At 38.7% G+C, this 27,507-nt stretch overlaps 1 protein-coding gene and 1 long non-coding RNA gene across 3 annotated transcripts in view; one reads left to right on the forward strand and one right to left on the reverse strand.

Moving 5' to 3' along the window:
- The window catches only part of LOC307196463, a 706,311-nt gene that overhangs the window by 606,650 nt on the left and 72,154 nt on the right, over nt 1–27,507 (reverse strand). The gene's annotated exons all lie outside the window — the stretch shown is intronic.
- LOC307196326 (developmental pluripotency-associated protein 2-like) lies at nt 5,380–7,968 on the forward strand. The gene has a single exon (XM_079941184.1). The coding sequence runs from the start codon at nt 6,550–6,552 to the stop codon at nt 7,498–7,500; it is 951 nt and encodes a 316-aa protein (XP_079797310.1). The 5' UTR covers nt 5,380–6,549; the 3' UTR covers nt 7,501–7,968.

Below are 27,507 nucleotides of genomic sequence, written 5' to 3' on the forward strand. Positions count from 1 at the left end.
ATTATCATAGCAGGCCCCACTGGCACCAAGCTCTCCCCAGAGCTTTTTTTTTTTTCTTTTTCCACCCACATGTCAATGTGAGATTCTTTCAAAAAAAAACATTACTCATGTATATACCCCCCACTAGGAAAATTCTGATGGATCCTTGTTACCCAAAGGGGAAAGTTATTCATCTATTCACTGAATATTTTTTGAATGTGTACCATATGCCAGACACTGCTAAGCAGCATCCTCATTGCTTAAAAGTACCTGCACAGGGTAAGGATCAGTGTGGAGAATGATCTGGAGTTGGGTAGAATCTGGTGCCTAAGAAACCACTGGGCATGTGCTTGAGAATGTTCTCCTTGTTCTCACCTTCCTGGAAAACACCCATGCAATAATTAAGAATAATGCATATGTCCTATGACATCTTTTAGAACTCATGAAATTATGTGTTTATAAGTCTACCTTCCCCAACAATACGTGAGCTCTTCAAGGTAAGTGCTTTGCATTTCTCATCTTTATATCCTCAGTGCCCAGCATATACTAAGCATGACTTTATCACCTGAATACGTGAACTGCTAAAAGAATATAATATAATCCAAAACTCAAAAAATAATTCACTAGTCATTGTTTTGAGTTACTCCCTTCTGTTATGTGAGAAGAATTACATCCACTCTTTTGAAATAATAATATTTTAGATGTGCCCAGTTAAAATAACAAAAAGGAGGATAGAAATTGAGCTCAGGATGGACTCAAGAATGGAATCAAGAGAAAAGCCATGAATTTGGAAAAAGCAAACAATCTCAATGAGAAGGAACTTATTAAAAACTTTCATAAGGGATTGTATAAAGGGAAACATCTTTCCTAAAGATGTAGTAGTTCATTCATTCAGATACTCATTCAAACATTAAATGATGCTGGGAGACATCTAAACAAGGAAAGACATCTAAAACTAGAGAGTTCAAGAAAGGTAGGATGTAAGAAAGAAAAGGAAGAAGAGGGAAGGGAAGGGAAATACCCAATGGCCATAGTGTTATGCAGAGATCTGAAATAGAAAAAGTGAGAGTGATCAGTGATTGATAACTATTTTAAATGGATTGTCAAGGAGGGTTTCTCTAAAGTCTAAATGATAATAGGGAGCCAACCAGGTATGATCATGGAATAAAAGCATTCCAGGCAGAGAGAATATCTAGTACAACATTGTAATTCCTATAAAATGAAAACAAAAAACATAATTGAAAAACAAAACACACATACAGAAATGCATAGGTTTCTTCAATTTCTGATTACTATGAATTCAGACTTTAATTGGAAGTCCAGAATAATACTCTCATCACTGAGTGACATGAAAACTTAAACTGGAAAAAAAAAATCTGAAACAAGAGTTTTAAAACAAACAAAAAAAAAGTATAAAGAATCTTTTAGGTTACTTGGCTAAGTAACTTAATCTGGCCAAAACATGTTATCTTGAAAAGGATACCATAACTTAAATTTTTTAATGTCCAATTTCCCACCATTTTGTCAGTCTCATTTTTTCTGGAAAATCTGTAACTTCCTCTTGGGCTGACTACCAACAGGAAACAGAAATTCTGGTTCATTACTAAACTGAAACAATCAGAAATTCTAGTCAAGTATGCAGAATGCTGGGCTTTCTTCATGGATGAGGACATCTGGTGAATTTATAGTATCTCATCAATCATCACAACCTCTATTAGGTTACAAAAATCATGGTATTTAAAGTTTCCAATTCCATAAACAGGCAATCAGAGTATAGATAGATAGTAAAATGAATAGATAAGTAAAATGGTTAACTTAAAATCACTGATAAAAGCATTGACAAATTCTTCAAGAAAACCTAGGCACTGGGTCACAACTCTATATATCACTCTACATGCCTACAGACTCTAAATACAAATGAGATTGAATTAAGGAAACCCCAATGTACTCCTCCTTTCAATATTAATAAGACTTTATTTTCACTGGATAATGAGGATTATAAAGAATGAGGTCTGTGTTGTGCTTTTCACATTCAAGGAATTTTGGTAAGAAAATCAGTTTAAACAAAATTCCACAAGGTCTCTGTATCTGTTACATCTGTCCTTTGCAACTTCCTTCTACAAAAGTCATTTTCCTGTAGCTATAAAAAAACAGGATTGGGTCAACTTCAAGGGAACTTAAGTAAATGCAGGGGAGTAAATTCAGCAACAAGGCTGAATAAGACGTCCCTCAGTGTGTCCTTGCTCAACAATTTGGCATCCATTCTTGAACAAAAGTGCCTTTGTAGGAGCTGTGGAACCCAGCACTGAACTCCAAGGAAACTGGGAGGAGTCTCACCCACCCATATATGGGATAATACGCATACAGAGAGCTGGACCCCAGCCACAGACCCTGCAGTGGCCTGTGAACTGGCTCCTGATCCTCTAGGTTGTGGTCTGGGAGCCCCAGGAAGACACTGTCTTAGATAATCATCCACGAATGAAAGAATCTTTGTGGAAGTCCAGATTTCCAGTGGAAAAGTTTCAGCTTACTGTTGGAACAAAAAAATACAAGTTTGGACACACTGGAGGGGGTAAGAGGAACAGTACCCATGTTACACCTCCCCCAACGTGGTACCACTCAGTGCCAAGTGACACCTTCTCAGACCACGATTTCTCCCCCAGTGGAAAGTAAGGGCATGTGAGTGAGCACCCAGATTCCCCAGCTGTCTGGGACACTTCCAGAAAAGCCCATGACTAGTTCCAGTCCAAGACGGCAACACAGGAGGCTCCTGAACTCCCTTCTTCCCACAGACACACTGAATGTACAGCTACACACGGAGCAATTCCCTCTGAAAGAAATCCAAAAGCTAGCTGAGCAACTCCTACACATGGAGCAAACAAGAAAATACCCACATCAAAACAGGTAGGAAAGACTGAGACAAACTTGTCATCAACCCCAACCCCCAGCACAACACCATAAAATTGGGAGGGAACTCCCAACTCCCAGCTTCTCCCTGAGGAGCAAAAGGTTTGGACTCAACATCTAGCATCCCAACTTTTAAGATTCTCACCTAAGGGATGGGGTCCCAAAACACCTAGCTCTGAAATCCAATGCAATTTTTATCCACAAGACCCACAAGTTTACAGAAAACAAAGAAACAGTTCTTAACTGGCTCCAGGATTCAGTGTGCCTATACCCTCAGGCTCAGCGCAGAGGGAGCAGATAAAACATATCCACCTCCCAGTGTTGCCCTGAAAAGGGACTATTTGTATATATTAAAAACAGCTGCCTGAGGGTCAGGCTTCTAATTTAGCACACATCTAGGTGCTGACTGCCACTCTCCCTGGAGACTGGGAAAGCACATGAACACCTCCCTTGCCTTTTCCCTATACCCTGCTGCAAGTCATCTGTATCTCACTAGAAGGAGCTTGTAAATGTATCTGATGTTCCAGTTTTTGTGGCTGCTGCCCAAGAGACAGGCCCCTAGAATTCCTGCCTCTGATAGTCAAAAGTGTTTGCATTCAGAAGTCCCACAGGACTGTATCAAACAAAGAGGCACTTCTTAATGAGCACAGGACATTCCCCCATGACTGGCTATATATCCAGGCAAGTGTAAAAACACCCACCTCCCAGTGTTTCCCTAGAAGGGGTCTAACTACATATTTTCCCAGCTGCTATCTGAGGGTCTGGCTTCCAATCAACCTGAAACTAGGTGCTGACTGCAATCCTCCCCTTTTGGACACTATCAGGTCATGGCACACTCTCCACTACTGCAAGGCTCCAAGAACAAAGAAGATAGCTTGGACAATCACAAAGGTTTGAGAGACAGTAAAAACTCAGGCTCAGCTGATTGATGAGGTTCATATTCTACAAAAAACCACTCTGTCAAGACTGGGAGAGGGGGCTAATGCACAAAAAACAACACAGAGACTCAAAGAAGATGAAGAAATAAAAATATATATTCCAAACAAAAGAACAAGACAAAACTCCAGAAATAGATCTTATGAAATGAAGATAAGTGATTTACCTGATAGTTCAAAATAATGGTAATAAACAGGCTCACCAAGGTCAGGAGAACAATGCATGAAACAAGTGAGAATTAAAACAAAGAGAAAGAAAATACAAGCATACCTCAGGATATTGAGGGTTTGGTTCCAGACCACTGCAATAAAGTGAATATTGCAATAAGCAAGTCACATGAATTTTTTGGTTTCCCAGTGCATATAAAAGGAAGGTTTACATTATAATGTAGTCTATTAGGTGCAATAGCACTATCTAAAAAACGTACCTTAATTTAAAAATACTTTATTGCTAAAAAAGTCTAACCATTATCTAATAACACTCATGGTCGCTTAAGGCTGGAGTGGTTATGGCAACTTCTTAAAATAAGACAACAATGCCATTTGCTGCATCAATGGACTCTTGCTTTCACGAACAATTTCTCTGTAGCATGCAATGCTGTTTGATAGCATTTTACCCACAGTAGAACTTCTTTCGAAACTGGAGGTGATTCTCTCAAACCTTACTGCTGTTTGAACAACTTAGTTTATGTAATATTCTAAATCCTTTGTTGTCCTTTCAAAAATCTTCACAGCACCTTCACCAGGAGTAGATGCCATCTTAAGAAACCACTTTCTTTGCTCATTTAGGAGAAGAAACTCCTCATCTGTTCAAGTTTTACCATGAGATTGCAATAACTGTCACATCTTCAGGCTCTGCTTCCAATTCTAGTTTTCTTGCTATTTCTACCACATCTGCAGTTACTTCCTCCACTGAAGTCTTTGTAAAACACGGAATGCTGCCCACCATCCAGATCAAGAAGGATCAAATCATTAGCCACTGCAGTCACAGTTTTGTTTCACAGTGACCTCTGATCCTATTTAACCAAGTGTTTTTAAAACTTATTGATATCTTTGACAAACTTCCTCAAATCAAATTCTAAATGAAGTTCTTTTGACCTCTAGCTAAACTTGGGATGCTTTAAAGGGCACCTGATACATCTCATTGAGAGATATTAAACTAATTAGGCTTATTTGGTATGCTAAATTACATGGAGACATTGTCAAAGGAGTGGCAATAAACCTTTTTAGGTTATATTGTATGAGTAAATGCCATGGATATAAATGTTCTAGAAAATACATGAAATTTCTAAAATTTGAATATGTCCTGGTATAATGTTATTAGTCATAATTCTAGTTATATTAATATCGTACATCACAAAAATAACCAATTTGACAACTGCTTTGTAATCAGGTCTTCAATTGTGCATTTTTTTTTGTCTTTTGTCATTTATATACAGTTACTGTTTTACTCTGATGTTTTTACAAAAATGCCTCATCTTCAAGAAGATTCATAGAGAGAAGAAAAATACAGGTTTCTGATAACTTTCAGATCATACCACTGAACTGGGTAAGAAAATTAAAGCATTCTAATGGAAAATCTGATGGCTTCATAAAACTGTTAAAAGAAGATAGAAATCAACAAGAATTAGTTACATACAGCTGACTGATAATTTTTATGACTTTGTCTGAAATATTACTGGCTTTAATCTTTGTTTTCTGGATATAAGGAAACCTTTCCCCTTAAGCTAAATATGACTTACAGACCTTCATAGGCTGAACTGAAACGTTTATCTTTTCTCTCTACTTTATCCCTCCAGAATTTTGAAACACTTATTTAGTGAGTATTCTTATTTTAATGGCAATAATTATTTGCATAAGTTCAATTGAATCTGTTCTCCTTATAACAGGACATAATTGGAAAAATTGGTTATATTACCATGGCTTTGGCTGGAGAATATACAAAAATTAGATGTGACCAGGCAGATTTAAAGAACTAAGGCAGACTTTATGGAGCCATAAAGCCCCTTGGACAAACAACTTAGTACTTTGCTTACAGGGTTCCCAGCAGCCTTAACAGATGAATAAGGAAAGCCACTTCCTGGCAGGTGCGGGAATTGTAAGATATTTGGGGTACCTCTAGAAGAGAGGAACCCATCCAAATCTGTAGATTTTGCAAGTGGAATCTGATGGAAAGTCTTTGGCATGGATTTTCTGGCCTTAAACGGCCTTTTAAAGTTCAATCAGAGATTCCTCATGAAACATTCCAACAAAGCTAATATTAAAAGAACCTATATGATCAATTACACATATAAATAACCAGGCCAAGTTTCCTGACACCAGACTTATTTTGTAAATAAACTAGTCTTAATTTGGCTGTGTTTGATAGAAATTAGGGTAATTTTAGGGAGAAAAAAATTACATTTCAGTGGGTATTGAATTTTAATGTTGTTAACTGTCTTTGAGGTTTTGAATTTACTGCCTAAGACTCACTTCCTAGATGGCTCCTTGTTACTATGTTGCATTACTGTATGGTTTAATTGAATTACTAAAAGGACATTCTAAATTTGTTTCTGAAGCTTATCCTAGTAACCTATTTTTGGATGAAGATAAAATGCTCCACGAACTGCAACCAACAGATTATGTCTACTGGAAGGCATCATTTAAAAGACTCTCTCGAGGTTAAGAGGATTAAATTGCAGATATCCTTAACATTGCCGGCTCTGCCTTTCTCTGAGAGTTCCTTGGAATGGCACACCCAAATTGTGAGAAGAATTTCTTTGAAGAGGTCTTAGGTGAAGAAAATATGGTTCTTACATTGATTCCAGTCAATGAGGAAATTGTTGAAGACCATCTAATGGAACCAAGTGTTTCTTCAACTTCAGAAGTCAAAGTGGAGTCACTGAGTTCAGATGACCAAGTTCATCCTCCTCAAACAGATGAACAGTTCAAAGCTTGCCCAAAATCTAGTTGTAGTAAACCTATTTATCCCTTGCCAACCATATTGCCTCCAATTAACAACGTGAGTCGGGATACTTTGCGGAAATGGTGCCAACAACTTAATTTGAGTACCGATGGTCAGAAAATAGAGGTTTATCTGAGACTCCAGAAACATGCTTATCCTGAAAAAGATCAGTATATTCCTGAATCATCACGGGAGGCCAGATTGCAGTCATGTCCAGGAAAACACAAGACGGTGACCAAGACAGCAAGTGTTCAGAAAAGGAAGATGAGTGAGAATGAGGAAAGGACTAACATGGTTGAAGTGATAACTTCAGCTCAGGCAGCCATGTTGGCAGCATGGTCAAGAGTTGCTGCAAGAGCTGTTCAACCTAAGGCTGTAAATTCACGTCCCCTGCCTACCTCTGTTGAGTCCTTTCTGCCGCAAGCTTCCGGTGTCCGGTGGTGTGTGGTCCATGGCAGACCACTCTTGGCAGACACAGAAGGATGGGTTCGCCTGCAGTTCCATGCAGGTCAGACCTGGGTGCCTAACACTCCCAGGAGGATGATTTCTCTCTTCATGTTACCTGCCTGCACTTTCCCATCCCCAGACCTGGAAGATAATATGTTATGTCCCGAATGTGCTAAGGGGAATAAGAAAATTATGAAAAGATTAATTGCAATGGGGAAGAGGAAGAAACCTGGTTTGGACATACCAACATCGTTGCTTTTAGATGGGCCATGTCTTAATACAAAATAAATGGTTAGCGGAAGGGAAGGGGTGGGGTGTGGATGAAATGTGTGAAGGGGGGTAATTGTATGGTAATGATGGTAACTAGACTTATATCAGTTTTGTAGTGTACACAAATATCGAATTACTATGTTGTACACCTGTAACATAACGTTATATACCAATTTTACCTCAATATAAAAAAATGTTTGTTAGAATACACCAGTGAAGCCATCTAGTCCTGGACTTTTGTTTGTTGGGAAGTCTTTGATTATGATTCAAACTCCTTACTAGTAATCATGAAAAAAAAAAAGAGAGATAAATGATGGAGAGCCCACAGTTAAAGTGACTTGCATCCCAATGATTGCTATGCTCTGTCCTCGCCATCCTCAATGTTGCCTGATGCCTTAAGTACAGATGGGAATGTCTGGATTCTGTACTGAGGTTTACCAAAAAATGACTGTTACTGCTGCTTCAAGTACTAGCTATATAGAATGTAATTTGGTTTTATTTTAGTTAATAGATTTTTGTTTTTTTAGCAGTTTTAAGCTTTCAGAAAAATTGAGCAGGAAGTACAGAATTCTCAAATACCACCCCTCCTCCCCACCCCATTTCCTCTACTATCAACATCCTGCCCCCCAGAGGCACAGTTGTTGAACCTACATTGACCCATCATTGTCACCCAAAGCCCATAGTTTATATTAGGGTTCATTCTTTGTGTTGTACACTCTATGGGTTTTGACCAATGTATAATGACATACTCATCATTTCAGTGTCATACAAAATAGTTTCACTGTGCCATAAAAATGTTCTGTGCTCCACCTATTTAATACTTTCTCCCCCCAGCTCCAGACCACTGATCTTCCTGTCGGCATAGCTTTGCCTCTTTACAGAATGTCATACATTTGGAATCATACAGTAGCCTTTTCAGATTGACTTCTTTCACAACAGGAAATGTATTTAAAATTCTTTCATGTTTTTTCATGGCTGAATTGCCCACTTTTTAATGCTGAATACTCCATTGTTTGGGTGTACCATAATTTATCCATTCACATATTGAAGGCCACCTTGGTTGCTTCCAAGTTTTGGCAATTATGAATAAAGCTTCTATAAACAAAAAAAATAAATAAATAAAAATAAAGCACTCTCTCCATCCTAGATGGAAGGACCCCTATCAGGTACACTTAACTAGCTCATGGGCAGAGAAACTAAAAGGAATTAATTCTTAGATTTATATTTCCCACTTAAAAAAGGGCCACTGCACCAGAATGATCTATAGAGAGAACTGTTGACCTCAAACTCACCTTAAAACAATAGTCAAACAGAGTAGAAATGACACACAAAACAGGACAAGAAGAAGACAGCATCAGAAGTAGACAGGTATCTCAAGATGCCAGACCTGACCTGAATGACTATTTATAGTGTTTTCTTTATTTCTTGGACTTTTGCATATGAATCAATGTTTTTCTATTATGCGCACAACCCTTTGCAAATTTTAGAAATCAACCCAATTGTTGAGTCTGTGGTCAATTACCTATGTCCAGTATTCCTGGTATACATTTGTGGATTTCTCCTCTCCAAGGCTCTGATGGGATGGCCCTTAGAAAATTTATTTCAGAAGAAGTAGTTCTCTTTGGGCCACTACTGATGTTACTACATGGGATCCCCTCACTTGGCCAATCAATCATACTCACTCTGACACTGACCATAAATATGAATTTTCTTTTTAAGTTACTCAAGCTCGGGCTTCCCTGGTGGCGCAGTAGTTGAGAGTCCACCTGCCAATGCAGGGGACACGGGTTCGTGCCCCGGTCCAGGAAGATCCCACATGCCGCAGAGCGGCTGGGCCCGTGAGCCATGGCCGCTGAGCCTGCGCGTCCGGAGCCTGTGCTCGGCAACAGGAGAGGCCACAACAGTGAGAGGCCCGTGTACCACAAAAAAATTAAAAAATAAGTAAAAAATAAAAATAAATAAAGTTACTCAAGCTCAATCAGTGCAATGAGCTAAATTTCAGTCAAAGAATATAATTTCTCAATTATTAAGAGAGACTCTCCCTTGGTTTTAAGATAGATTTAGATGGCTAACACCAGGCTATGGTCATTTAATTTTAAATCCCCTCCCCCTCCATGGTGGGAACAATTAAATCATACTAAAGGTAATCAGCCTAAAAACACTAGAAAATTAGGCTGGGTCCCTTATGAAATATGCCAACATATCATTTCTTTTAAAGGTAACGAATGCTATGGAACAGCCTGGGTCAGGCAAACGGAAATATACTGGGTTGTATCTAATGGAATTCAACGGCTTTACAGCACCAATTTGCGACCCTGGCTTCCACCACGATGGATAGGAAGATGTACCCTAGAATTCCCCTGGGCTCAAGACCACACGCATGCCAATTTAGAAATGACTGGCAAATTTACCATTAACACAAGCCTGATGGATCAAAAGTTCTGTATTTCATTGCTATGATCATTTAGCAGCTATTTTTCTGCCTTCAGTAGGACTGGAAGATGTATTTGCCCACATCAAAGCCTTAACAAAATTCACCCAACTGGCCTTAAATGGCAGTAATCAGGCCAATTCAGACCTGAATTCTGAGGTCTCTATGATGAGAAAAGCAGTATTACAAAATCACATGGCCCTCCATATCCTTACAGCATCTCAAGGAGGCACCGGTACCATAATTCAAACTGAATGTTGCATTTTCACACCACCTAATCCTCTAATGTAACATATTTAAAGATCCACATGAAAAATCAAATTTCTGCCTTAAGAGAGCCACTTCCTAGTCTTGGTGATCTTTTAAGGATCTGGTTTGGTTCTGGAAGCTCATGGCTTAAATCCCTACTTAGGACCTTATTAATGTTATTAGCTATATTATTTATATCCAGCCTATCTTAAAAGATTGTTGTTTCTTTTTTGTGTAACCAGGTCTCCAACAAAACTAATGATGGCTAAACATCTTGAGGCAATTGATCAAATATATAGCTTTATATAAAGTTAATTGTAATAGTTCAACTCTAGATATAGAAAGAAGCAACAAGGGAAAACATTTCCTGAATCATAGTAGACTAGTAAGACATGATCCAGAGAATATTTAGGTTATTAACAGGGCCTAATCCAAATATAGCACATAAATGGCCTATCAACAAAATCCTCACCTGACCTAGGAATGAGGCTTCCTAGCATCATGGGACAAATGAGGGTTGAAATCAATTTCTTCCAAACTCCTGTTCATATTGATATTTTGACCTCTTGCCATGAATCATGAGTGCTCTTCATGGCATTGAGAAGGGTGAATCCTTTCCAGAGGTTTTCAATTGACTTTGACTTTGCCCAGATCCATCACAGAAATCACTATCTAAGGCAGCTATAGCCTTATGAAATGTATTTCTTGTAAGTAAGGAGATTGAATTAGTAGCCAAAAATCTTCCAACAGAACAAAAGCTCAGGGCTAGATGGATTCACTGGTGAAATCTACCAAACTTTAAAAGAAAAATTATCAAAAAAAGAAAAAAACAAAGAAAAGGGCTTCCCTGGTGGCGCAGTGGTTGAGAGTCCGCCTGCCGATGCAGGGGACACGGGTTCGTGACCCAGTCCGGGAAGATCCCACATGCCGCAGAGCAGCTGGGCCCGTGAGCCATGGCCACTGGCCATGGGAGAGGCCACAACAGTGAGAAGCCCACGTAACACAAAAAAAAAAAAAGAAAGAAAGAAAGAAAAATTATCAATCCTTCTCACTCTCTTACAAAAAACTGAAGAGGGGGGAAGACTTACAAACTCATTTTACAAGGCCAGCATTACCCTGATACTAAAACCAAACAAGGAAACCACAAAGAAAGAAAATTACAGGCCAGTATCCCTGATGAACACAGACACAAAAATCCTCAGAAAAATGTTAGCAAACCAAATTCAACGGTATATTACAAGGATCATACTTCATGATCAAGTGGGATTTATTCCAGGGATGCAGGATGGTTCAACATCAGCAAATCAATCAATGTGATATACCACATTAACAAAATGAAGGACAAAAATTATATATTCATCTCAGTAGATGCAGAAAAAGCATTTGACAAAATTCAACATACTTTCATGGTAAAAAAAACCCTCAAACTGGGTATAAAAGGAACGTACTTCAACACAATAAAGCCATATATGGACTTCCCTGGCGGTCCAGTGGTTAAGCCTCTGTGCTCCCAATTCAGGGGACACAGGTTTGATCCCTGCTTGGGGAAGGTCCTGCATGCTGCGTGGTGCAGTCAAAAATTAAAAAATAAAAAACAATTTAAAAAAATAAAGCCATATATGACAAACCCATAGCTAACATCTTACTCAATGGTGAAAAGCTAGAAGCTTTTCCTCTAAGATCAAGAACAAAACAAGGATGCCAACTCCCACCACTCTTAATCAACACAGTACATGGAAAGTCCTAGCCAAAGCAATTAGACAAGAAAAAGAAATAAGAGGCACCCAAATCCAATAGGAAGAAGTAAAATTTTCTCTCTTTATAGGTGACATTATATATAGAAAACCCTAAAGATTCCACCAAAAACACTGTTAGATCTAATAAACAAATTCAGAAAAGTTGAAAAATACAAAATCAATATACAACAATCAGTTGTGTTTATATACACTAATTAACTATCAGAAAAAGAAATTAAGAAATTTACAAATCATCAGACAATAAAATACTTAGGAATAAATTTAAACAAGGAGATGAAAGATCTGTACATTGAAAACTATAAGATAAAATTGAAGAAGACACAAATAAAGGACAAAATATTTCCTATTCATAGATCATATTATTAAAATGTCCATACTACCCAGAGCCATCTGCAGATTCATTGCAATCCTATCAAAACTTCAATGGCATTTTTCACAGAAATAGAAGAAACAATCCTAAAATACGTATGGAACCACAAAAAGCCCCAAATAGCCAAACAAATCTTGAGAAAGAACAAAACTGGAGGCATCACACTTCTTTATTTCAAACTACATTACAAAGCTATAGTAATTAAAACATTATGGCACTGGGCTTCCCTGGTGGCGCAGTGGTTGAGAGTCCGCCTGCCGATGCAGGGGACACGGGTTCGTGCCCCGGTCCGGGAGGATCCCACATGCTGCGGAGCAGCTGGGCCCGTGAGCCATGGCCGCTGAGCCTGCGCATCCGGAACCTGTGCTCCGCAACGGGAGAGGCCACAACAGTGAGAGGCCCGTGTACCGCAAAAAAAAAAAAAAAAAAAAAAAAAAAACATTATGGCACTGGCATAAAAATAGACATATAAATCAATGGTACAGAATAGGAAACCCAGAAATAATCCACACATGTATTTTCAATTAATTTATGACAAAGAAGCCAAGAATATCCAATGGAAAAATGATAGTCTCTTCAATAAATGATGCAGCAAAAACTGGAAAAAAAATTTCCACTTGCAAAAAAATTAGAACTAGATCCATATATTATACCATTCACAAAAATCAATTCAAAATGGTTAAAGACTTAAATGTAAGACTTGAAACCAGAAAACAATCACTGAGGGTAAGCTGCTTAATGTCAGTCTTGGCCATAATTTTTTGGTTTTGACACCAAAAGCAAAGGCGATGAAAACAAAAATAACAATAATCATAAAACAACAATAATAAGTGGAACTATATCAAACTAAAAAGTTTTGCACAGGCAAAGGAAACCCATCAAAAAAATGAAAAGGCAACCTATGGAATAAGAGAAAATTTTTGCAAATCATGTACCTGATAATAAGTTAATATCCAAAATATATAAACACAATTCAATACCCCCAAAAAATGTAATTGAAAAACAGAGGAGCTGAACAGACATCTTTCCAACAGGTACGTTTAAAGGTGTTCAACATCACTGAATCATCAGGAAAATGCAAATCAAAACCACAATGAGATACTACCTCACACCTATTAGAATGACTATCATCAAAAAGACAAGAAATAAAAAAATGTTGACAAGGTTGTGACTAAAAGGGAATTCTGGGGACTTCTCTGGTGGCGCCGTGGTTAAGAATCCGCCTACCAATGTGGGGGACACGTGTTGGAGCCCTGGTCTGGGAAGATCCCACATGCCGCGGAGCAACTAAGCCCGTGTGACACAACTACTGAAACTGCACTCTAGAGCCCAGGAGCCACAACTACTGAGCCCACATGCCACAACTACTGAAGCCCACAACCTAGAGCTCATGCTCCACAACAAGAGAAGCCACCTCAATGAGAAGCTCGCACACCGCAGTGAAGAGCAGCTCCCACTCACCACAATTAGAGAAAGCCCGCACGCAGCAACAAAAACTCAACACAGCCAAAAATAAATAAAATAAAATAAAATAAATAAATTTTTTAAAAAGCTGTGAATTCAGAACACAGTGATTAACAAAAAGGGGAATTCTTCTGCACTGTTAGCAGGAATGTAAAATTAGTGCAGCTACTGTGGAAAACTGTATGGAGGTTCCTTAAAAAATTAAAAATAGAACTACCAAAGGATCCAGCAATTCCCCTTCTGGGTATATATCCAAAGGAAATGAAAACAGGATCTCAAAAATAATATTGGCCCTCCTACATTCATTACATCATTATTCACAAGATATGGAAACAACCTTAGTGTCTATCTATGGATGAATGTATAAAGAAGATGTGATATATGTATATAGGAACATTATTTAGCCATGAGAAAAAAGGAAATCCTGCTATTTGCAAGGACATGAGTGGAACTTGAGAACCTTATGCTAAGTGAAGCAAGTCAGACAGAGAAAGACAAACACTCTATGATATCACTTACTTGTGGAATATAAAAAAGCTGAACTCACAGAAACAGAGTAGAAGGCTGGTTGCCAGGGATGAGGGGATGGGTGAAATGGGGAGATACTGTTCAAAGGCACAAACTTCCATTTGTATGATGAATAAATTCTGAGGAATCTAATGTACAGCATGGTGATTACAATTAACAATACTGTATTATATACTTGAAAGTTGCTAAGAGAATAAATCTTAAATGTTCTCACTACAAAAAAGAAATGGTAATTATGTGAGAAGACTTAATCAGAGGTGAGGTGACTTAATCAGACAGAGCTACTGGCCTGCAACTTGTGTACCTCCTGCTTGGAGGCTCCTTTCTCCTGTCACCATTCCTTGCCCTCTCAGAGCCAATAACCGCAACCCCACATGCATCTCACCCCCTCCTTCCTAACTCACCTCAAAGCCCATGTGCTTCACCTTCCCAGAACCCCATAATCAGAAATCCCTTTCCTGGGTATTCCTTATGTCTATGCCTTCGGCTGACTTCAGGCTGAGACCTCTGGATGTGACACTTTGGATGAAATACAACCTGATTTTCCCACCGTAAATATTCTACCTCTTCCTCCTCCTCCATTTAAGTGCCTCAGTCAGCCTCCTAAAGGCAAAAGATTCCAAAGGATGGAGATGGTCTCTGCCATTCATTCATCCAGGAAACATTTATATTTCATTTATATTATAATATTTCAATTATATTATAATTCTATGCCAGATTCTTTGATGGTCACTGGGATAGAGATCATGGAAAAATGACCCCCAGACAAATGACCCCAAGCCATTGTAGTAAGGGCTGTGCTAGCTGAAAATATAGAAGGCTGAGAAGCCCCAAAGAAGAGGGATCATAAACTCTGAGAGAGTGGTTGAGGGGTGCGTTACTTCCCAGAGAAGGAAATAGAAGAGAGGTGCTTTAATCTCTCTCTTGATATCACAGAGTTGAACCACCTCCCCCTTCCTTTGGACATCCCCCCCACCATGGTCCCTACCAAAGGATAGACTGCCTGAGGACAAGGCCAGCCTGTCTGTTCATACCTGTGGGAAGCTGGTGAAGGCAGACACAAAACTGTGCGTCTAGGTCCTTAGAATGAGCTAAGTGCAAAGGACACCATGATGAGGTGGTGTGGAAAGACAAGATGGAGGGCAGAGGGCAGGAGAACCCAGCTAGGGATGACAAAAACTGCAGAGGAGAGAGAGCCGAGGCTGGAACTGGGGGCCCTAATCCACAACAGGCAGAGAGAGCCCCACAGAGCCTGGGCAGAGATTGCTCCAGGAGCCTCCACCACCCTCAGGTCCCAAAGCATGGCCTTGGAATCAAGGATATGACTCTTCCACTTTGCTGCCAACACTGCTCTGGCCTTATCATTCCTGTTCCCAATGACATGAAAGTAAATGCAAAAATAAATATTAGGTGGACAATTTCAGACACTGAAATCATAAACCAATTCTTAACAAATATTATTATGTGAATATGGCTGTATCAAACCATGAGGAAACAATGTATCATCCATTTGGGGAAAATGGTAGCTTTAATCAACTGGAAAAAAATTAATAAAAAAAGTAATGCAAAAAAATAAAATGAAAATTTTAAAAAAACAGAATAAGTAAATATGGAGTGGTAGGTCATCCTTCCAAGTAAGCTCTGCACCCAGATCATGAGAAATGGTAGACTTGGGGATACAATCCAGGAAACTGGGAGTGAGGATGCAAAAAAGGTAACAACTTGAAAACTAGCTAAACCCAAGGCATTAAGAGGCTTCGGTCAAAAAGCTGAAAGAACAGTTGCATGTCACAGAAACACAGGTCCCAAAAGTCAAAATTTAAAAATGAGTCAAAAACCTGCTGAATAGTCATGCTTTGAGGACCTCATGAATTCTGGAATGGCAGAAATCAGAAGAGCAGACTATTAGCAACAAGGAGACTTAGAAATGTGACATCTATCTCAAACAGTTTTTTAAACATGTCCCAGGGGAACAGTTTTTTCATTATTTATGCTTTGTTTTAAAATAACAACTTGATAATTTTTGCTAAAAGATGATAGAATGAATGCGTATTTATTTAGTTCCTTTCTCAGAAACTCACTGAAATGAATGATAACAACAACCAAAAATAGAGCCAGAAAAATGTCACCCATGATGAAACTAGGAAATGGTGAAAACATCATAACAGAGACCATAATGAATGTCTGTGCAAGAAAACTCAAACTAAGTCAAAGAAGTATGTATAGAAACCAACCAAGTATGCTTGATCCACACCTATTAAGAAAAATGCAGATTACCCTTAAAAAAGTAAGAGAGTCCTAACATGTTCTACCCAAAATCCTGTGCTTGTAAAAATGGGGACAGGAGTTGTGAGCAATCATTAGGAGAAACTGCATACATTATTTCAACAAATATTTATTGAGCAATATCTATATGCCAGAGAAGTGGGGCTGTTTTATACTTTTTTTTCTGAGCAAGCTATGTATGCAAGAAAAAATCTGGAAGCCAAAGCAACCCTGAGGGAAAAAAAAAAATGGAGCTAGAAGAATCAGGCTACCTGGCTTCAAACTATACTACAAAGCTACAGTCATCAAAGCTGTATGGTACTGGCACAAAAACAGAAATATAGATCAATGGAAGAGGATAAAAAGCCCAGAAATAAACCCACAAACCTACGGTCAATCAGTCTATGACAAAGGAGGCAAGAATATACAGTGGAGAAAAGACAGACTCTTCAATAAGTGGTGCTGGCAAAACTGGACAGCTACATGTAAAGAATGAAATTAGAACATTCTCTAACACCATACACAAAAATAAACTCAAAATGGATTAAAGACCTAAATGTGAGACCAGATGCTATAAAACTCTTAGAGGAAAACATAGGCAGAACACTCTTTGACATAAATCACAGCAATATCTTTTTTGATCCACCTCCTAGAGTAATGAAAATAAAAGCAAAAATAAACAAATGGGACTGAATTAAACTTAAAAGTTTTTGCACAGCAAAGGAAACCATAAACAAAATGAAAAGACAACCCTCAGAATGGGAGAAAATATTTGCAAATGAAAATATTTGCAAATGAATATTTGCAAAAAAAAATTTGCAAATATTTGCAAATGGACAAGGGATTAATCTCCAAAATATATACACATCTCATACAGCTCAGTACCAAAAAACAAAAACAAAAAAACGACCCAATCAAAAAATGGGCAGAAGATCTAAATAGACATTTCTCCAAAGAAAGACATACAGATGGCCAAAAAACACATAAAAAGATGCTTAACATCATTAATTATTAGAGAAATGCAAATCAAAACTACAATGAGGTATCACCTCACACTGGTCAGAATAGCCATCATCCAAAAGTCTACAAAAAATAAATGCTGGAGATGATGTGGAGAAAAGGGAACTCTCCTACACTGTTGGTGGGAATGTTAATTGGTACAACCACTATGGAGAACTGTATGGAAGTTCCTTAAAAAACTACAAATAGAACTACCATATGATCCTGCAACCCCACTCCTGCGCATATATCCAGAGAAAACCATAATTCAAAAAGATACATGCACCCCAATTTTCATTGCAGCACTATTTACAATAGCCGAGACACAGAAGCAACCTAAATGTCCATCGACAGAGGAGTGGATAAAGAAGATGTGGTACACATATACAATGGAATATTACTTAGCCATAAAAAAAAGAATGAAATAATGCCATTTGCAGCAACATGATGGACCTAGAGATTATCATACTAAATGAAGTAAGTCAGATACACAAAGACAAATATCATATGACATGACTTATATGTGGAATCTAAAAAAATGATACAAATGAACTTATTTACGAAACAGAAACAGACTCACAGACATCAAAAACAAACTTATGGTTACCAAAGGGGGAAGGTGGGGGGGGGTAAATTAGGAGTTTCGGATTAACATATACACACTACTATATATAAAATATCAATAGATAATCAACAAGGACATACTGTATAGCACAGGGAACTCTACTCAATATTCTGTAATAACCTATATGGGAAATGAATCTGAAAAAGAATGGATATAGGTGTATGTATAACTGAATCACTTTGCCGTACACCTGAAACAAACACAACATTGTAAATCAACTATACCCCAATATAAACTAAAAATTAAATTTAAAAATAATATTAAAAAAGAAGGAAAAAATCTGCAGATGAGGAGGAACAATAAACATAAGCCAAAAGTTCTGCTTGGCTTAATTAAATGTCACTCTACACCAACAAACAAAAGGTCTTAACAATGAGTCCCACGGATTCCTATTCACCCAGCCTCCTACAGAGTGAACCACTGACCCTGAAGTGTAAAATGAACAGAAACCAAGGGGAGCTGGGCCCCAGGACAGAGGATTCATCATATACAATGGCAAAGAATGTGAAAACAACACACCAGAATTAAGACTCCTTATTTGTCCCTCTGTCCCTCAAGCAGATGAAGAATTAAACAGAGTTGAACGCTCCACCTCAGAGTCCAGTGGCATAATTTTTAAGTTCCCAAATAAAGTAGGAGAAGAATGATTTAGAGTAAATAACAGGTCAAAGAAAGCTGCCCCATTCAGAGGGAATGAATAATGTGAAGTTTCAAACAATTGCACCTGTGCAGAGTTTACACCAAAACAAGAACAGGAGGGAAAAAAAGAGGAAGAGAAAGAAGAAAAAGCTCCAACAAGCAAAAGGAAGATGAAGAACAGACATTGGGAGAACAGTTATTCCAAGTAACACTTCTTTATAGAACAGAAAACTTTTCTAGGTAAGATTTTCTCAAGGTCTTGGAAAATCAAAGAGGACATGGACTTCACAAAAATTAACATCAAGGAAGAGACTCATGAGATCAATGAAGAGGTAGACAATAAAATAAAATAAAATAAAGAGGAAAAATAAGATTAGTTTTAAAAAGCATCACATAATGAAAACCACTTTAGTGGCAGTAGGAAGTAAGATCAGTATTAGTAAAAACAGTCAGTGATGTGGAGGACTGGCTTGAGGAAGAAGATAGAATGCAAAGGGAAAACACGTAAAAGTGAATAGAGATAAAATGATAGGTATGAAATAAAGATAACAGACATCTAGCATCTGAACTGTAGTCCTAAAGAAAAATGCAGAGTAGGCTGAATGGAAAAATATTGAGTGTAATAGAAAACCACTTTCTAAAATAAAAGAAGATAGGAAGCTGCAGATTGAAAGGATTTACACATATAAGTAAAAATTATGAGTAACATTATTAGAAACAAAGTGAAGCTATTGCACTTTTAAAAAAAGTCTATAAGTAATCAGGCAGAAATAGAGAATCTGCAAAATAAAAAAAATCAGGATAAATTTATACTTTTCAGCAACATTAAATGCCAGCAGGCAATAGAGTAATATGTATAGATTGAGAAAAAAATATGTCATTATCCTTGTTTATTGTTATCATTCAGCTTTTCTGGTCTATACTATAATCAAACTTTATAAATTCTTCATGAGTCCTTAAAAAAACAACAGTAATCCCTCGGGGGACCCAGGGAATATTTTTTTAATGAGAATATAGTTATGTACTAAAGGAAACCTCAATACAACTTTTAATAAAACAAATTTTCTGACCAGAATGCAATAAAATTAGAAATCCGTAAAAGAGGTAGAAATTAAAAACCCAGATACCTAAAGCTTTTTAGGATAAATTCTTCCATACATTTCTTTGGTCAATGAATGAATCAAAAGTGCAGTGAGTGACAGAGCAATCAGACACTTACCAAAACCTAAGGGGATATTCTCACCTCCTTTGTCATAGGTTAGTTGACAATAGGTGTGGGGTTTATCTCTGGGCTTTCTATCATGCTCCACTGACCAATATTTATTTTGTGCCAGTACCATACTGTCTTGATTAACATAGCTTTGTAGTATAGTCTGATGTCAGGGAGCCTGATTCCTCCAGCTCTGTTTTTCTTTCTCAAGACTGCTTTGGCTATTTGGGGTTTTTTGAGTCTGCATACAAACTTTAAGATTTTTTGTTCTAGTTCTGTGAAAAATGTCATTGTAATTTCACAGGGATTGTACTGAATCTGTAGATTGTTCTGGGTAGTACAGTCATTTTCACAGTATTGATTCTTCCAATCCAAGAACATGGTATATCTCTCTGTTTGTGTAATCTTTGACTTCTTTCATCAGTGTCTCATAGTTTTCTGAGTACAGGTCTTTTACCTCCTTAGGTAGGTTTATTCCTAGGTATTTTATTCTTTTTGTTGCATTGGTGAATGGGACTGTTTCCTTAATTTCTCTTTCTGATCTTTTGTTGTTAGTGTACAGGAATGCAAGAGATTTCTGTGCATTAATTTTGTATCCTGCAACTTGCAAAGCAGGCAAGAATATACAATGGAGAAAAGGCAGTCTCTTCAATAAGTGGTGGTGGGAAAACTGGACAGCTACATGTAAAAAAATGAAATTAGAACAATCCCTAATACCATAAACAAAAATAAACTCAAAATGGATTAAAGACCTAAATGTAAGACCAGACACTATAAAGCTTTTAGAGGAAAAACATAGGCAGAACACTCTATGATATAAATCACAGCAAGACCTTTTTTGACCCACCTCCTAGAGTAATGAAAATAAAAGCAAAAATAAACAAGTGGGATCTAATGAAGCTTAAAAGCTTTTGCACAGCAAAGGAAACCATAAACAAGACAAAAAGACAACCCATAGAGTGCGAGAAAATATTTGCAAAGGAATCAACAGACAAAGGATTAATCTCCAAAATATACAAGCAGCTCATGCAGCTCAATATCAAAAAAACAAACAACCCAATCCAAAAATGGGCAGAACTAAATTGACATTTCTGCAAAGAACATATACAGATTGCCAACAAGCACATGAAAGAATGCTCAACATCACTAATCATTAGAGAAATGCAAATCAAAACCACAATGAGGTATCACCTCACACCAGTCAGAATGGCCATCATCAAAATATCTACAAACAGTAAATGCTGGAGATGATGTGGAGAAAAGGGAACCCTCCTGCACTGTTGGTGGGAATGTAAATTGATACAGCCACTATGGAGAACAGTATGGAGAGTCCTTAAAAAACTAAAAATAGAACTACCATATGACCCAGCAATCCTACTACTGGGCATTACCCAGAGAAAACCATAATTCAAAAAGACACATACACCCAAATGTTCACTGCAGCACTACTTACAATAGCCAGGACTTGGAAGCAACCTAAATGCCTCTCGATAGATGAATGGATAAAGTAGATGTGGTACATATATACAATGGAATATTACTCAGCCATAAAAAGGAACGAAATTGGGTCATTTGTAGAGACATGGATGGACCTAGAATTGAACATATTTTCTCAAGTCACATATCTTCAGGTGACTACCCACTGGACATTGTGCCTTCAGTGGAGAACCACTGTTCAAGAGAGTCTCAATAGTAGGACCTGGGGTTAGATGGAAGCAGTTATCTTGATTATAGCACTTGGATGTTACCTGAGCCTCGCACTGCACTCACCTAAGAAATCAGCATATCCTCTGGAAAGACAGAAGTTGTAGTCATAACTTAAATAGGCATGTCATTAAATCTTCTAACTCCTTAAAGGCCAACTAACCTGTTGCAACTAACCCTAAGTGATCAGAGAGGTAACATTCTCCTGTGGTATCAGGAACAGTTAATTGGTTTTAAGCAATGAAAACAGACTCTGGATATCTTAGCCATAGAAGGAAAGTTGATCCACCTAAAGCCAGAAAGGACAGAAAGCAGAGTAGCTCCAGGACCACTGTCAAAATCTGATAGTCAGTCTCTTTGAGGCAATACCACTGGAATAACAACTTCCTTCCAACAATGTGTCCCTCTATGCAAGATGCAAATTTCCTGGAGACTGAGTCAACTCATCCTAGCTTCCATCATGGAGACAACTGTAGGCCATGTGTGTGCAAAGCACTGTGATAAACATTCCCACTAGACCACATGGAAGAGGGCGGGGTAGGTCCACAAAGAAATAAATGGTAGGATGAAGAGTATAAGAAACTGGATAAACATAAACAGCAGTCTACTACAATTCCTTTGGTCTGAGCAAGCTGCCAGGATGGTGCAACAGTATTAGGACCAAGACACTTTGTAGCTGGACTCTTGCGGAGGGAATCAACACCAACAGAAGGGATTATTAAGCAACATGGTGGCTGCAGGAGACCACCAGTTTGGACAGGCAGGGCAGTAACATCTCATCACACTGCAGGTATCTTGACAGCAACAGCATGACACAGACTAGTCTCGTAGCAGAAAGGAACAAAAGGGTCAATTTGGCAGAACAAGGAAGATCTCCCCTGAGAACTCTAAGACGTACATAAAAAGTGGAAAGACTTGAAAGTCTGAAGTCCACCTGTCAGTTATGGAAGAGCCAATGAGTTCATGAAATTCAGGAACTAATATTGAGGCACATTTGACCAGGAAATTTCAACTGACTCTTAGTTCTTTTCTGTTCTCCAAGAACAGAAAGGAAAAGGAACTGGATTCCAATGCCATGCTTATTCATGCATGGCTCTGAAAAGGCGGCACAGCTGCTAGTAACAAGTAGGGAGCAGTTCCTCCTCCCTGACAGATGCAGATACAAAAGAACAACTGACTCCATGAATAGGACTTGCCACATACAGGGCTCCCCCTACTTAAGTGTGAAGGAAGAAAAATCAGGCAATTCTCAAATTCAAAACCCTTCCTCGGGATTTCCCCGGTGGTACAGTGGCTAAGACTCCACGCTCCCAATGCAGGGGGACTGGGTTTGATCTCTGGTCGGGGAACTAGATCCCACATGCCGCAACTAAGAGTTCGCATGCCACAACTAAAGATCCTGCATGCCTCAACTAAAAAAAAAAAAAGAAAGAAAAAAGACCCCGCACACCGCAACTAAGACCTGGCACAGCCAAATAAGTAAATAAATATATATTTTAAAAGATCCTTCCTCACCCACACTTCCTACGGATATAATTTTGCAAAGACATACTGTGTCCATAAGTCAATTCAACAGGAAGTAGGGATGGACCCTGCTTCGAATTACACAGTAAGCTCACATCCTTACCTCACTCTAGCCATGCCCGTACACACACACACACACACACACACACACACACACACACACACACACACACACACACACACACACACACACTTCCATACCTGTAAGAGTTAGTCAAAATGAACATCTAGAGCAGGATAAAGGGAGAAAAAATTTTTAATTTCAAAACCTGAAAATAGGGAATGAAGGAAAAGCAAAAGGTCACATATACACACACACATGCACTCGCGGTTTGCCTAAATCATGGGTATGTTGATCACCAGATTAGATGATGATGAAATAAGCAACAACTTCAGGTCTTTTTAATATATCAGTTAACTTAGCCACCTTCTTGCTACCTGGTACCCTCTTGAATCTTTTCTGCGGCTGGCCCCCAGTAAGACAGCCCCTAAAGGGCAAGTCCAGCTCATTGCAAACTCTGGGTCAGGACTGCAGGAACAGAATTTCCCTCTACATCTTTATTCAAATCCTGTCTTACTTTTAGAAGGTATAGTAAATAAAATTCTTACATTGCAGATGAGAAATCATTCCAAAGGAGCTACTAGCAAACGAATGGTCCATTGCTTCTCCCCTCCACCACAGAATATTTGGGTAGGCCATTTAGGGAACCTGCTTAACTTGGTTATTTATATAACCCATCATATACCAAAGTCTTGACAAACGTAAGAGTATTTAAAATCTTCTGAGCATTGTTTAATACTAACTCCATGTTACTAAAAGGATCACATTAATTTCTAAAAATATTCTTCTATTTGATCCTGGCATTACTTAATTAGGAACCTTTTGCATGGATGAAGACCTTAAACTCCACTTCAACTCTATATTTGGGTTTCACTATTTACACAAACTTAACTTATATGTTTGTAGCAGCCAAATATTTGCCATAAGATTATCTCTGCAGATCAGAATCTAATTTCTCCTGACTTTAAGAAGACCATGGGGCTTCCCTGGTGGCACAGTGGTTGAGAGTCTGCCTGCCAATGCAGGGGACGCAGGTTTGTGCCCCGGTCCAGGAGGATCCCACATGCCGCGGAGCGGCTGGGCACGTGAGCCATGGCCGCTGAGCCTGCGCGTCCGGAGCCTGTGCTCCACAACGGGAGAGGCCACAACAGTGAGAGGCCCGCATACCGCAAAAAAAAAAAAAAGACCATGGCTTCTTCCATGAATACTTTATAGAGGTTCAGTTCTCGAGCCTTATGGTTATCAACCTTCAGAACCCTTGAGAGACCAAGGAAAGACAAGTTCAAAGATGAAAATTAGAATGTAAATCACATGAACGCCTAAGAGTTTCCTCAGTGAGAGGAAAAAAAAAAAAAGGCAAATCATCATGTTCATAAATTCTGGAAAAAAACAATGAAAAATATTCTATACCTGTTTTATATTGTTTTGCATCTTATTGCTATAACTTTAAGTGATAAGCAACTTTAGGATAATATCTTCAATAAAAGTACCTTTAGCCCATGAGAGCACTAATAATTTATATATTAAAAAAGCAACATTTCATAAGAAACATGCAGTTCCATTAGAACTGAACATTCTTTGAGTCCTTTATGCTTTCCAGCAGGATTTTGAAATGTCTTTATGATTGTGGGGCTGTTATTGCTTGTCGTTTCACCAAATACGGCTTCACTGTCTCATAATTACTACTCAGAGATTTGATGGATCCACATGGAATTTGCTGTATTCTAACACAGAAATAAGAATCTCATTTTAAGTCGCCAATAAATACAAATACAAAATTTTGCATTGCACAGTACAAAAATACCTTTTCACAAAAGAGACAAGGGTTGCTAGGCAACCACGCAGCACAAGCTTTAGCATTCAAGGTAACAAAGAAACTACTGTGCTGCTACCACCTAAAGGTTCTTGCTTAAAGCAATGAAAGAAAACTGACAGTAAGAAGTTGAAACAGAGCTCAGAAACACCGCCATTCTCCCAAAACTGTATTTGACCATGTTTTATTGAGTTTAATATGTTGATTTACAAAATAAGTAAAATAAGTACAATAAACCTTGTTTGGATTGTATTTCAGCTTTTAAAATTCAGCTGCCATTTGCTGCACGACTCTGGGTGTTATTTTCTGTGCACTCTAAAGTTTATACTACGCACAAGCTTTTCTTTACACAGGGTCAGTGGGAGAGAAAATACCTCTAAGAGAAATTTGCCTGTGGTGGCTTCAACTTGGTCTCCTGTCTTCAGTGTACCCTTGGCTCCCAGACATCCAGTATCTGAGGTTGGTTTTACAGAATTAAACTGTTTCAACAATCCAATATCTTGGTGAGAATTAGTTCATGTGTCTGGTGTCTTGTGATATTTCTGCCCCTTAAAAGAGGCCAGCTGTGAGAGAAGCCTGAAAAAGGGATCTCAAAGGGTTGAACTTCAGAAAGAGCAGTCCCTGGGTGAGGAGAACAGAGCTTGGCAGACCACCACCCATTACTCCATCAAATGCCCAGTACTGGGGGTATAAGGATTACAATCCTTTAGATCTATAGTATAGAGCAGTGTATAATTACGTACATAGTCTAGAGGCAAGCTGCCTGATTTAACTCCTGGCTGTACCACTTACTAGCCTTGTGACCTCTGACAAGACGTTTAATCCCCTAACCATTAGTTTCCTCATCTGCAAAAAGGGTGGGGGGCAGGGGGGAACTTACCTATTATATGATATTCGAGTGTTAATTGAAATAATGTATGTAAAGCCCTTTGCATAGTCACTGACGTGTAATAGGTACACAATAAATGTTTATATTATTGATATTATTATGAAGGTCAATAACAAATAATGCTCAATCTCATTTCTTTAACTAAATACTTCCAGGGTACTTATTAACTAAATACCTAATGTGATAATATTTTGTTCCAGAACACAGTGTAATGTAGGAATAAATGACATGGGGCAGGAACACAGAAGTGGCACAAGATCAATGTGATAAAAGACCATTAAATGTAGACCTGTACCTTTCATCATCCTGCACAACTTGTGGCCCTATTATTAAGAAATGGTGAAAAAGATAAATGAACCCTAAGACAGGATGGCCTATATATCCTGGTTCTGAGTTCCTTGCATTTATGTAGATCAAGCTACAAGGAATTATGTATACTTAGGTCACCACGGAATTTCAGATTTGGGCCTATATATCTAAAGGAAAATTTCATCTATAGAAAATCAGGAACCACATTGGAGCTGAGGTGTCTCTAAGGGCTCAGCCACAGGAGTTCAAACATCCTAACTCCAGCTGGTGACACCATTCTGTGCTCTCTGGCCTTGCTTCAAGCTCTTCCTTGTGTGCTCACAGCTTCTATTTTTTGTTCTTTTGGCCGCACCACATGGAAGGTGGGATCTTAGTTCCCGACCAGGGATTGAACCCGCACCCCCTGCATTGGAAGCGTGGACTCTTAACCACTGGACTGTCAGGGAAGTCCCTCACAGCTTCTGTTTTATGACATTAACTTCCCTACACCTCTTGATGGCCTTGCTGGCCCCTTCTTCAGCATGACTTTCACTCTCTTCCATGGACAATGATAACGCACACATTACCTACTTTAAATCCCAAAACAGAGATTCTGGTTGCCAGCAAAAAAGTGAAAAGCACTGTAGTGGACAAATACTGGGAGGTGTCACCCAGATCCCCTTCCAAAATAAAGGGATTTTTCCCCTAGCCACAGCTAGTGCTGCTGGCAGACAGTCCCCAGCCGTCAGCCCCCCACAGAGATACACAGATTGCCTCAGCTAAAGAGAGTTGCCTCATCCAAGGCACTGTCCCCTTCCTGAGCAGCTGGCACTTAGAGAGGATAAAGGCCTAGTCCTCTTGTCCTGATTCAGGACATCTCTGAAGAGTCACTCCAGGTACAGAACTCCCTATAGTATCTGCTGAGCCCTGCACTGAGACTGCATCACCATTCAACTGCTCCCTATGCCCACTCCTGCTTCCTTCCTTCTCTTCCTTCCCTTCCCCTTCCTCTCCTCCCTTCCTTTTCCCTCCTCTTTCCCAGATGTACATCTCCAGATCGCTCCTGGAGGACCTCCCTCTACTTTGATCACCTCTGAGTCTGCTTCATGTGAAACCAATCAGTGAAGTGAGCATAATTCATAAATTGCACACATCGTATCTTCAAGCCAAATCATCTAGGTTGTCAACAGCCAGCTGAAGTACTGCCTG

This window comes from Stenella coeruleoalba (assembly GCF_951394435.1).
Source record: "Stenella coeruleoalba genome assembly, chromosome: 13".
In the NCBI taxonomy this organism is placed as follows: Eukaryota; Metazoa; Chordata; class Mammalia; order Artiodactyla; family Delphinidae; genus Stenella; species Stenella coeruleoalba.